Here is a 14,653-nt window from a genome sequence, read left to right as displayed (position 1 = left end):
AATAAAAATAAACTTGAGTAACTTTTTATGAGCCAAAAACCATACTCATTATAAATCCCTGTATACAAGAACTATAATGGGAGTGGAAGTGAAGGAATATTCCCCCAGAACAATTTTGGTGTTTGGACTTACAATTACATGCAGTATTTTGGGACGTAAGAATAGAAAACAACAAAATATAAACCTACTAGAGCAAAAATAGAAAATAATAAAATTAAGTATAAATTGTTATATAAACTCAGCACGTATAAAAACAGACTTACAAAAGAAACTGGAAGCTATTAATTATAATATCAACAAACAGTTCAGTCAGTCTTAATGTTAGCAAATCTAATGGATGTGCAGTGGCAATTCATTGTGGTTTAACTTGTATTTATCTGGTGACTAGTAATGTTGAATATTTTTTCATGTGCTTATTGGCCATTAGTACATTTTCTTTGACAAAAAGTCTAAATAAATCTGCTCATTTTAAAAAACTGGGTTGTCTTCCTATTGAGTTGTAAGACTTCTTCATATATTCTGGAAGAAAGTCTTTTGTCTGATACAAATTTTGTTTGTGTCTGTGGTTTGCCTTTGCTTTCCTAATGGTGTCTTTCAAAGACCTAAAGTTTTTAATTTTAATGAAGTCCAACTTATCACTTTAAGTTTTATGTTTTTATGATCTGGTACAATTAATGTGTGTGTGTGTGTGTGTGTGTGTGTAAACATGCCACACATGGTTTAACAATTATACATGCAGTTCATTTCTCAATGGGAAATACCCACAGTAAAATTATTCAACTTTGTAACTACCTTTTCTTAAATATAGTCTGCAATTTCTCAGGTTCTACTTAAAAGTAAAGCTACTATTTTACATTATTTTTCTAAAAAGGTATTTGTGGTTTCCATGGGAATACATATATCAATAATAAGGCATTTGAAAAGTTTCAGACAAATACATTTACATGCCATTTCTTTTCATAAACAGGACTGATAGTCTACAGAATCACCGCCCGCCAAACATCTGAAATTGAGATTATTACCTTCTGTAAAGTGCCAATGAATTTAAAATATGAATCTTCATAAAGCTAAGCATTTCCTTTTAAAGGCCTTTAACAAATCTCATTCTTCTAAAGTTACTTATGTACAAAAAATACTCCACCGATAGCAAGTTTTATATCTCATCTATATTCATTGTGGTTAAAGCTACTGTAAAGATATCATTCAAAGTGCATTTTAAGCTTCTAGTATCTATGTGAGCTGTCAAACAGTCCTAAGTGTAAAGCAACCAAAATACAATGTTTAATTCACATTTTTAAGAAGAAAATCTTGTTCTTAAAGCAAAAAAAAATTTGAAGTAATTTTTGTCTACATTGTTTTTTAAATTCAATGATATTTGGATTGGCAACAGTTCTTAAAATGAAACTCAAAAACATGTACAGAATAGTGTTGGTTACTTCTACTGTGTGTGCTTTTATAATAACCCATTAACTAATCAACTGTATAGTTAAATGTTACACTAAGAATCACATGAAGATATCTATGTAGAACATTGGTCTCAAGTAATACCAATGTTACTTTTGAATCTACCATCTGTATTATTTTCCCAGGGGAAAAAAGGAGTCAAGATGTAGAACTGGAAGGGGCCTTAAAACGTAACTTTATTCCCAATGCAGGAATGCTTCCTATAACCTACAACAATAGACAAAAGCTGAGTCCAATACACAATGTCAGTATTACTGTGCAAAGTATCAGCCCCACTATCAGACAAATCTAACTATTGGAAACGTCATCTTTATGCTGAGTATTCTATTCTACCTTCTTGTGACCTTCACCTTGCGGTTCAAGTTCTGTTTTTTAAAATTATAAAGAAAAACTACACTCCCCCATCAATGGAACAGTAAGAAATCATCATGGAGTTTGGCTCTGTGGAAGAAACAGACAAATTATGCAGTCATAGAAATGTTAAATGAACTCAAGCTGGATCTCTTGAAAAACCTGAAGTAGGCCTAAAAGAATTTAATGTATTTTAAGTTCTAAGTTTTTTGTTTGGTTGTCATGGAAACTCATCAAAAAGAATGATCCTGAATATGAATGTGTAACCTATGTATTTTGCTATTAATCAAAGGTAAGGAAAGTAAGTTGTGACATGTTAGTAAATATGAAAATGATTTTCACAGGCCTAATGCGTTTTGAAACATATTTGTAAAGCAGTATCAATGATTCAAACTAAAGTACCACTCCAGATAGGGCCCCTCCTCTAAAACAGTGGGTCTTACTAACTTTTCAATAATAAAATGCTGTTTAGTCTGAATTTCAAGATTAACATTTTAATTTACATGCCCAAAAATACACATATGTCACTGTGGGGCTTATTTCTCAGAATAAGATTCCCAAGTAGCAAGTGATATATATTTAAAAAGATGGAGTTACCAACTGGCTAACTGCTTGCCCTGAACACATTCCCAATCAAGATATATCAATAAATCAAATAATGGGATGTTATTATACAAAAACCTAAGTGGATGAACATCTGGGTTTGAAAATATGTTCCAAGAAACCAGCAAAATAAATTTGGAATCATACCACAACCAGATTTAGCCAGTGGTGAAAACATGTCTGTGGGGAAAGAGAGGTAACTATGTCTATTATCATGCCTAGAAACAGGAATTTGAACTATGGTAGCTTGGTAGCTATGGAAACTTATCTGACAGTTTGCCAAGGCAAACTGGGTTAAAGATTCCCATTCTCATAAAAGAAAATGGAATAATTTGGTGGCTGCAGATAAGGTCAACTCAACCAAGAATAAACTGTGGTCATGACTACTTTCCCCAAAACAAATCCTTTTGAATGTTTTTCCATTTATTCAGTTATTTTTAAACATTTCTTAATTTTTGGCATTTTAAATCTTTCTAAACCAAAACGTATCTTGAATTTAATCTAGTATTTCTAACTTATTTGAAAACTGTAGCCTTTTAAAGAGTTATGGTCTATTTTTTTTTAACCAATGAACTCTTTATAAACATTTAAATTAATTCATTCTAACATGTCTTCTTCAAACTTAAGATGTTTCTAGATAAAAATTTTACTTTAACAAAAGTTTTAATTCTAATTTCATTTTATTTAAGGTATCTGAATAGATTCAAAAACAAAAGTGTGCTAAGTATTCAATAAATTTGTTCTAAGACACTTCCAGAGTACTAGAGAAGTATCTTAGAGAGCTTTAAGCACCAGTGAAGGCTGGTGATTTGAGATAAAAGTCGAGAAGTCATGTTTTCAGTGGAACACTATCACAGGAGTTAATATAACACCATGATTATTTAGCAGCTCAAAGTCAGGCTACATGGACTTAAATACATACTGGCACTAGGACATAAATACGTGAAATCAGGACAATCCTGGACATTCTAGGATATAAGGTTACTGTGCTCATATATAAGGAGGGTATCAATAGCCTGAGATAGTCTCCCCATTGGTATTTTCGTGTAAACAGGTAGTAACGGATATTATTAATCTCTAATCCTGGGAAGTAAGGCAGGCACTGAGGTCTCACTGGCATTGCTAATGTCACAAGATGAAGATAGCTAACTTGGACAACTCTCCACTTAGGGCAGCCTTAATTTAGCCTAATTTTTATTCTCTCAGAAGTCCATAAATAGACCAATTTTCTATTTTTAACGTATCAAAAGAACTTCAACAAAACCATCTGTCCAGAATAAAATCAACACTAAATGGCCAAATTCAAAGTAAAATTAGATTAATAGTGGTTATGTAAAATTTAATTCACAAATAATATGTCCATTCTCTGACAACAATTTAGTTTCTTTGTTCTGAACATTTATAAATAGTTCAGCTCTCTGTCCAGACTTCTTCGTATTTACAAAGGAACTGCTCCCAATACATAAACATCATGCTTTTATGAAGAAAGCTACTAGGTGCTCTGAAATTGGGAGGAAATTTCATTGTACTTGGCTTACCACATTAAGCTTCAATGGTTCCTTAGTTCTGTTTACTCATGAGTCAATCAAGTTTTGATTAAATAAAACGACAACTAACAAAAAATAGGTCCTCCACACCCCCATTCCAGAGATAAAAGCATAGCACTACATTGTTATCATATAATCTGAACATCATCAAAATTAACATCTTCTCTTAAAAAGTCACTGTTGACTGGGCGCAGTGGCTCACGCCTGTAATCCCAACACTTTGGGAGGCTGAGGTGGGCGGATCACGAGGTCAAGAGATCGAGACTATCCTGGACAACATGGTGAAACCCCGTCTCTACTAAAATACAGAAATTAGCTGGGCCTGCTGGTGCGCGCCTGTAGTCCCAGCTACTTGGGAGGCTGAGGCAGGAGAATCGCTTGAACCCGGGAGCAGGAAGTTGCAGTGAGCCAAGATTGCACCACTGCACTCCAGTCTGGCAACAGAGCAAGACTTGTTTCAAAAAAAAGAAAAGAAAAGAAAGTCACTGTTAAAGAGAATGACAAGCAAAAGAATGGGAGAAAATATCTGCTAATTATATAGCTGACAAAGGATTTATATCTAAAATATATAAAGAACTCTCAAAACTCATCAATAAGAAAGTGATCCAATAAAAATGAAAAATCTGAACAGATATTTCACCAAAGAACATAAACTGATGACAAACCAGCAAGTGAAAAAATGTTCTACATATTAGTAACTAGGAAAAATGAAAATTTAAACCTAAATAAAACACAACCACACAACTATTAGAATATCTAAAAATTTTAATGTCTGATCATAGTTAAGTGTTGGTAAGGGTATGAAGCAACTCACATGGCTGATAGGAACATAAATGGTAAAACCATTTAGGATGACAGTTTGGCATTTTCTTAGAAAGTTAAACACACACTTACCATATGACCCAGTCATTCCACTCCTAGGTGTTTACCCAAGAGAAATGAAAGCATATATTTACACAAAGACTTGTACATAAATGTTCAGAGCAACTCTGTAATAGTCCCAAACTGGAAACAAAAATGTCCATCAACAGATAAATATATAAACAAAAAAGCAGTATATTATAGCTACGTAAAAGGAATTAACTACTGATCAACATAACATGAATGAATCTCAAAATCGCTATGTAAAGTGAAAGAAGCAAGACCAAAAGAGAGAACAAATTGTATAAAATTTGTGCAAAATTTGAGAATATGTAAACTAATACATGACAGAAAGCAGATCAGTGGTTAGTTTCCAGAGGATATGAAAGAGAAGCTGGTAAAGGACTAGAGGGGGGAGATTACAAAGGGACACTAGGACTTTTGGAAATGATGGATATATACAGTATTTTCATTGTGGTGATATCTGCCAGGTATATTTGTGTGTGTGCGCAGTATATGTAAAACATATCAAATTTACATTCTTAATATGTGAAGTTTAGTGTGTGTTAATTAACATTTTAATAAAGCTCTTCTTAAAAAAGGAAGAAAGCTGTCACCATAGATGTTGTCCATTCATCACTAAAACGTAAGCTCCATAGACAATTTTTTTCATCTTTTACTAACTACATATTCTCAGTACTGGCACATATTAAATATTCAAGAAATATTTATTTGATAAACGAATGACAAAGGAAAAAAAACAAAACACTACTATGAATCAAAAAGTGTAGATCCCATATATTCTAGTTTCATTTCAAGCACTACTAAGGTTATAATAAAGGTATGAATATTTCCAAAAGAAACATATGCTAAGTTTAAATAAATCAAAGTAGCATCAGCTTTGTTTTTCTACTGAAATAATTTCACTGCTTAGCATCTTTAATATTTTTATCAAGAATTATACAGCTTCTTTGAAAATAATAATAGCAAATGCACAGTAATTACTGTGTTGTCAGGCACTATTCTAAGGATGTAGCATATATTAGTTTATTAATCCCTATAAACCCTTATAAAACAAGCTTATCTTTTTCTCATTTATAAGACAGATAGCAAAAGCTTTGATATGATGAAGACATCAATCTTTTACACTTCACATGTTACAGCTATATCTCCTTTAAATTAACTTTATGATTCTTGACAAATATTTTTAGATATTTAGATTTTTAATATTTCTTTTTGCTTTGAAGGGCGCTCCCCAACTAAAATTAGCTAATAAATCATTATTTTAACCGAGCTTTGTTGATCACAAAATTTTTTTTCACCTCAGAGCAGAATAAGGACTCACAATTCTTGCACTACTTGTCTCAATAACTGCCAGTACTTACTAACTGAAGGCAATATGAAAGATGAAAACATTTTTCTACTCAAGGGGAAAACTATGCTAGAAATAATCCTTATTTGAATAATCCACTCGGTCATATACTTTTATATAATTTGGGAAAAAAATATTAACTCTTCTATCATATTCCTCTCTCCCTTCCCTAATCCCAAAGATCATAACTACTGGTAGTGCCTGGAAACATGTTAAAATATTCAGATCCTGGGAGAAAATAAGACCATCAATGATTACTAACAAAAGCAGCCTACCTAAAAATTACTATTGGAAGATGGCAATGATGTATTGGAAAAATGACTTTTAAAAAGATATAATAAAAATACATGAAACTATAAAGAGGAGAAAAGTGAATGAGTTCAAGAAAGGTTTAAATGAAATATGGTTTGATTATAACTGAATACCTGGAGGGACTTATCTCTTGAACTTAAATTCTTAAAACCACAAATTTTAGTAACATTTGAGTTCCAACCATAATTGTTTCGCTTTTCTAAAACTTCTTATAACATAAACCAATGGAGACACACGATTCATCTTACTAAACTGTTTTTGCCACAGATTTGGATACCATGGAGCAATGCACATGAAACAAAATATTTTCACATCTACTTATAAAACGTTTAGAAAACGTTCATCACAATTTTGTCCAATAAATAAATAGACAAAAGAATAACAATTTGCAGGAAAAAATGGCTTTTTAAACACTTGAAAGGATGCAGAAACCCACTAAAAGACTGCAAAATTACAATTATATGTACGTGCCATTCCTATCAGATTAGCAATAATCAAGAGGAATACATATACATACTATTGGTGAGGTTGTGGAGAAACAGGTATTTTTATATATTATTATTAGAAGTGCAAAATAGTACAGTTCTTATAGAGGATTATTTGGCAATATATATCAAAACTATAAACACATTTACTGTTTGATGTAGCAAGATCAAATTTAAAAATTTACCCTGCAGATACTTGCATACATACAAAAGAGCATAGATACCAGGCTATTCGTTATAGCATTATTGGTTTATTAAAATCTTTTGACATTGCAAACTACGTAATATACACACATTACAATACTATGTAGACATAAAAAAGGTTGAGAATGCTCTCTGCATCTCAATAATAAAAGATCTCCAGTATATTTTAGGAGAAAATGGCAAGATATGTAACAAGGTATATGTATACATTACTTTTAAACAGGGGGAAAATAAATTAAAATGCACCTGAGTGTGTGTGCATGTGTGTGTTTTCTTGTCTATGCTTAAAGAAACAGTACGAAGACATAAACTAATAAAAGTGGTTATCTGTAGATGATGGGGGTAGGGTAAATAGGTATGGGAATGAGACCTTAGAAAACAACTCTTTATATTGTTGTGTATGTATTATCTATACACTTCAAAACATGTAAAAACATTCTTTCTCCACTAACACTGTCATGAATATTTACAAACATTTACTAAAGAAAGAAATATACTATAGTAAATTATTGGAAAGAAATTCAGTTTTTTCAGATAGTTAACACTGCTGACACACTGACCAGTATGACTAGCTTAACATTCCAGGTCAGTGACTCAGGTATTCAATAGATCTCTATTTTCCTATGCTAAAAGGCTACTTACAGAGGCGAGTAAAGGCACTACAGAAAAAACAGAAACTACAGAAAATATTAAAAAAATAATATTCACTGAGAAATCTATTACAAAGATAATTGCTAACATTTAAAAATATTTCTATAGTCTGTTTTTCTCTGTTCTTTTACATATATTATATATTGATATCTCATACTTGATACAGTGATATTATGGACACTGACATTAAATATACTGAAATATAGTATCTGTGATACGGATATTATAAATGATGCAGAAATTTTCACAGATTATAAACTGAAGAGGATATAAAAAAGGGCTTGATTCTTTCACCTACTCATTCAAAAACTGTTTATCAGAATACATAAGGTGATGCATATGTTAGTTTGCTTGATTTAGTTATTCCACATACATTAAAGCATCGCGTTGCATGTTGTATATCACAAAAATATACAATTTTGATCTGTCAAATTAAAAAAAAATTATCAGGTACTTATATGTGCCAAGCACTGTATTATGCACTAAGATTATGGTACTAAACCACAGTGACATGACCCCTGCCTTCATACCACTTAAAATTTACAATAGCAGTTCTCAAATTTTTGGCCCCAGGACCCCTTTACGAACCTTTACATTTTGAGAACCCCAAGCACTTTCATTTATAGGAATAACAGCTATCTATATTTATCATGTTATTCATTTAAACTAAGAGTTTTTAAAAATTTAATTCATTTAAAAAGAATAGGAAACCTATTATAGGTTAATATAAACAGTATCTCCTAAATTTTATAAATCTTTTAATATCTGGGTCAAAAGAGGAAAGTTTGATTTTCATATCTGCTACAGCATTCAGTCTACCATAATATGTTGTTTAGTTGAAGTATATAAAGAAACATAAAAGCTTCACACAAATACATTAGTTGGAAAAGGGAGACTATTTCAATAGTCTTCAGATAATTAGAAAAATACTTCTGCAATACTAAACTAAAATGCTACAAGTGGTAGTTTCTTATGGTTAGTTGCTATGTGGAATCTAAAAACATACCAATAAGCTTTTTATATTCTGTGTCATTCATTAAAGTACTTTATGCATATATTACATTTCATCACATAGAAAGCTTACACACACATATACAAATATACATATTGTGTATACATAAACCAAATATCTGTCATGAAAACTGGTATGTGTATTCTTACACGTGAAATACTGTTCATAAAACTGTTTTAGGATTGTTAAAAATTAAACATTTACCAAAAATCATCTGACAGACAACTACTGTGAAAATAGGTATAAGGAGAGAAAAATCTCATGATAGTTCAAGCGATTGAAAAGCTTTTATTAACATGGTATGTCAGCACTGTAAAAATAACTTCAAAAGCCTCATTCCCCGTAATATTGCTGCTAGACTGAAATTCCTATTATCACTCTCAGTAGAGTCAAATAAATATCCATTTCATGGGATCTCCTGGTCATCATTTCTAGAGTAAATGCTACTTTAGGCTGAAACACAGACTATTCTAAAAGATTCACATTTTCATTAATATTTTTCCATATCAGAAATCCAACTATATTCAAAATATTAGATATGTTTTCCTGAAAATGTTCCCTAGATCATTTTAGTTGATTTGGAAAATAGTTTTCACAATGTTTTTAATTCTTTCAAATCAAGGCTAAAAAACAGCATTATTCATAGAATGCAGTGTTTTCAAAAATTTTAATGCAAGGAAATTCTATATTAGTCTTCAATTATTTCATATCAGATTTAAAACTGAATGACATAAGGAAACCCCTCATATGTATTCCCCTGAGAAATCACAATATGCAAAGGATAAAAAGGAGAACTGTCATTTGCAGCAAATAGATTATATTCCTAAAAAAATAAAATGAAAAACCATTAGAATGAATCAAAAACTTGATAAAAGAGGCTGCATATAAGATTCATATTTTTAATCAGGCATTTCTATATGCTAATAGCCAATTTAAAAAGTTCACAGGGGGAGGGTGGAGAGAAATCCCAGTGACTATCAAAATACTTAAAATGCCTAAAGTAAACCTAATAGGAATGTGGAAAGCATGTACCAGAAAGAGATTTTATTCCAGCATACACACACACACACACACACAGACACACCCCACCAGAAACCAGAATAGAGGCTTATCTGGTTTCTAGATGCGAAGAAATGACGTTATCATAAAGTTGTCAATTCTTATTAAATTAATTCAGGAGTTCAATAGAATGTTTATGGAATCTGGGAAGGTAATTCTGAAGCAGACAGAGAAAAGAAAAGTCAAGAAAAATTTTGAAAGCAAGAACAGAGATAAGGGAATTTACTGAATATCAAATCATATTATAAAACAATTATAATTGAAATACCAGTATCCTGGTTTAGGAAGAGAAAGACATAGCAATATAACAGAATTAAGAGTTCAGAAACAGACCTAATATGTATGAGAATTTACCTTAGGGTAAAAGTGCTCTTGAACCATGCAGAAGTATAGGTAATTGAAAAGTATTTGGACAACTAGTTATCCCATTGGGAAAAAATGGGTCTCTACCTCTTTATTAAGTTTAATAAAGTTTCAGATTAAAATGAAACATAAACCATAAAACTATTAGCTTTCTTTTTTTTTTTTTTTTGAGACGGAGTCTCACTCTGTCTCCCAGGCTGGAGTGCAGTGGCGCAATCTCGGCTCACTGCAAGCTCCGCCTCCCGGGTTCACGCCATTCTCCTGCCTCAGCCTCCCGAGTAGCTGGGACTACAGGTGCCCGCCACCGCACCTGGCTAATTTTTTTGTATTTTTAGTAGAGACGGGGTTTCACCACGTTAGCCAGGATGGTCTCGATCTCCTGACCTCGTGATCCGCCCGTCTCGGCCTCCCACAGTGCTGGGATTACAGGAGTGAGCCAAAACTATTAGTTTTCTAAGACTTTTTTCTACACTCTAGTTCAAGGAGAGAGAAGGAAATGTAAGGAAGTAATTTCAGACAACACACAACTTCCAACAAACACAATGAAAGAAATAGATTTTTACTACATATAAACGTAATATTTTCTATATGACACTATACGGTTAAAAAATAAGAGATGAATATAATACAAAAGATTACTATCCATATCAAAGAGTTCCTAAAAAAACTAAGAAGCAAAATTCAAAAAGTAACCAAAAATTTGAAAAATGACGCAAAAAGGTAATTTACATAATTATTAATACCTATAGCCAATCGATTATGAAAAGCAGACCAATTTCATCTAGGAATCTACAAAACATTTTAATGAGCTACTTTTTCAGTTATCTAACTGGCAAAAAAACAAACCCAAACCCAAACCAAAACCAAAACGAAAACAAAACACAACAAAAAAACCCAACAGCTCCAGCTAAGAATTTTATGACATTTCACACTGCTTGTCAATTTCATTTATTTGCCAAGAGATGAGACTACACTCTTTATGTGAGAACAAAAGGTCTGAAAAAATGGCACATCTTCACTATCAGGACACCTAACTGTGCAAGATGACAAAGCTAGCACCCACTGACAGTGGGTCCACGTGCCAGGGAATGCTCCTTCCTGCCCCATTCTTGGTCAGTAGACTGACTACACAGTCAGCTAAGGAAGAGAAGCTGAGAACATCTTGGCAGAAACATTCCTTTAGAATTTTTCCACCAAATTAAATCAATGAATGGATGGGCTAATGATTTGCCTTATTCAGGCTGAAGATACAGGACATATTTTAGGAGGAAAGTATTATAGGATATGCCCCCAGACGTTATAAAACCCCAGTACAGGCTTAGAGATCCAATAGGTTGTGTTGGTGATAGAGAAAAAGACAAAACAAACATACAAACACAACCACTAAAGTTGAGAATCAAAGAATTCAAATATTCTGACAGTTTACAACTTTCTCAAATAACAAGTACAGCACATTAATCCAGGTATAGAATACAAGATAAAAGCACTGAATCATACTTTCACATGAATTAATGGGAACTGATTCCAAAACAGAATAAAATACTGTACACTCCAAGGAAAAGAAGCCCTTCATGCTACTCAACAGATATTCATTTTCTACTTTTTATTTTACAATAAACTTGTATGTCAATAAAACTGTGTTAACAGTAAGTCTTCAACAAGTATTCAGTAAAAAGCCTAATATAATGTTGATTTGTCTTATCTATACTGGCCATAACAACTTGTTGACAAAATTTGATCTCTTAAATGTTTCAGAGAAATGACTGAGCAAGTTAAAACTTAGGTACTGCTATGTAATCTTTAATGCATAATGACTGAACAACATTTTGAAAGAAATAATATAAATGGCTTAGTATTTTTTTTATTGTCTCTCACATTATCTTAAGTGTACTCATGAACACATACCTGATACAGATCTTTCTGAGGCAAAGGTGGGGATCGTTCTTCATACATAGGAGGTGGTTTATGTGTGGGTGGAAGGTCAATCCTGCATTGCAAAGGTTAAAATATGTGATTGTCACATTTAGGAAAAAAAAAAAAAAAAAGAGCAAAAGAAAATCAAGGTTCTCATAAGTTTTGAGAATATTTTCCTCATACTATATAATATTTACACTAGCCTACATGTTTAATTCAGTTCTTAGATTGCCATTAATCTATCAAAGATCAAAAATAAAAGTAAACACTGGTGTTAAAGGTTCCTGTATGTAGAACCAATCATGTTTAAAGAAGGAATTAAAATAGAAGAACTGAAATTAAGGAATTCAGTATACGACATGACTTTAGTGCATGTTTTAATATTTGACTATGTCTATCAACATTTTAGAGTGTCACTACACTTTCCTCCAAAGTGTCGTAATAAGAAATATTTACACTGTATTTTAGAAATACTTCCAAAACTGATTTTCAAAAGCTTTAGTCACAATTACAATATTGTCAGATAATTTTTTCAATCTACAGACCATTATAAATCTTGCCATCTGAAATAAACAAAATAATCATTACATTTTTAGTGAATGCATTTATTTTTTCCAAAGTTGCATATCAGAAAATCAACATTTTCATATATTTTAAATATTGTTTACTTATAACAAATATAGGTTTTAATATACCTTGTACCTCTCTGCATTTTACAAGATTTTATATAGTCTCATGCTTTTGAAGATCACAGATAACATTTTCAGTACTTGTGCTTAGAAAATCAAAAAGTTAACTATATTAAAGGATAAAGGGAATGAAAACTATAGATCCTGAAGTAATAAATTCTGTGGTCTAATAATGTCTCCATGAACATAAACTAGTGTTTTAAATGATTAAAACTTAAGTGATAAATAAAATGGCTACATTAATTTGTTAGCCTACCAGTACATTATGTTTTTGAAATTATAAAAAAGCCAAGATAATCTGGAAATTAAGATTAAGTAACCACATGCTAGTCACTCTTGAAAGATTGAAGGACTCCAGTCCCACAAGTATTATACTGAAAGAGCATTTTTTCATCCTTTGTTTAAATAATTGTTTCTTCTTATCTAACGAAAATCACAGCAAATTTCTAGCTCCAAGGTGCCACAGGCCATTTAGGTGAGAAAACTGAGGCTCATTGAGATAAAGTAACTTACTTGTTCATGGTCATAGTACTAATTTGATCATGACAGAGCTGTAACTAACACACAAGTGTCTTTGATCCAAAGACTACTGCTATAATTGTGCCAAATTAGAGAAGCAAAGACATATACAAAGCATTTATGAAGACAGAACTATCTTATGTCCTAACATAAAAACATTAATAAACCACATAAGAAATAATGCCATGTGTAAAGAGCTTCACAGTTTATAAAATATTATCTTATTCTACTATCATCTCAACCATGTGAGGCAAGTAGGAAGAGGATTATTCATATTTCTCAGATGAAGCAACAAAGCTGTTGATGGAATTAACAGAACTGAGACAGTGGTCATCTGATTCTACTGCACGGTGCAATTTCTGCCTTACAATTCTATCTCAATGACTAGGACAAAAATATTGCTTATTCTTTAAATAAGAAGATGTATATTTTACAATTCACTTAAAAAAAGTGTTTTTAAGAAAAAAGTTATAAAACTCTATTTAATAACTTGATAGTTCAAAGTTATATCTATACATAAGACATGCATATACAACCTGAAGAAGCCATTAAAACTTCAAAGATATTTTTATATGTCTTTTGGTTACCACTTCATGAAAGACCTACATTTCTATTCAGAAGGCAGGACCACATAAAGTATTACTATGTTACCCTCTAGAAAGATGTCTAATACACTCTAGGTGAAAAATGTAAAGCTGTTCTATACCTCTAGCAGTCCCTTGACAATGTTCATTTACCAAGATATAGTTTGAGATATCTGATGAAACCAGGGTCATCTAACAAAGGCCTAATATTATCCTTACTTCTATCCCTTAATTTCTTTATGAGGAGCTGTAAAGGTAAACATAGACACATACTGATATGCATAGTTGAACGAAGGCAGAAACAGTTACCTACACTTTGTCAAGATAGGATGGTCTCTTTTTTCGGGGAGTCAGCAGCACAGTCACAAAGATAGCAATGATGAAAAGGGCAAGAACAGCTCCAATTACCGCTCCAGCTACAGCTATGGAAGAGGTCTGCTTAAATGGAACATCTGTAAAGTAACAAAAATTAGGCTTTTCAAATAATCTTAAAATTAATTCTTGAAATTGCATACCTTTTCTACAATATGCAAACTATTTGACTGAAGTATGTTATTCAAGAGCCAGGTTACAGGACCCCAAATTTGATTCATTAGGTTTAGTGGCATTATGCTAAAACCCTTCCTTCTTTCTTGTATTACTTTAATACCTCAACTTAACTTT

At 32.0% G+C, this 14,653-nt stretch overlaps 1 protein-coding gene across 1 annotated transcript in view; it reads right to left on the bottom strand.

The window, feature by feature from the left end:
- The window catches only part of PVRL3 (poliovirus receptor-related 3), a 123,454-nt gene that overhangs the window by 42,056 nt on the left and 66,745 nt on the right, over positions 1-14,653 (bottom strand). Inside the window, exons 7-8 of the mRNA XM_011973277.1 lie at positions 14,304-14,442; positions 12,190-12,271 (exon numbers count right to left, since the gene is read on the bottom strand). Of these exons, the coding sequence (XP_011828667.1) occupies positions 12,190-12,271; positions 14,304-14,442 (221 nt within the window). The remainder of the gene's footprint in view (positions 1-12,189; positions 12,272-14,303; positions 14,443-14,653) is intronic.

The sequence above is a fragment of the Mandrillus leucophaeus genome, unplaced genomic scaffold (assembly GCF_000951045.1).
Source record: "Mandrillus leucophaeus isolate KB7577 unplaced genomic scaffold, Mleu.le_1.0 Scaffold1365, whole genome shotgun sequence".
NCBI classification, from domain to species: domain Eukaryota; kingdom Metazoa; phylum Chordata; class Mammalia; order Primates; family Cercopithecidae; genus Mandrillus; species Mandrillus leucophaeus.
This window is presented reverse-complemented; position numbering and strand designations above follow the sequence as displayed.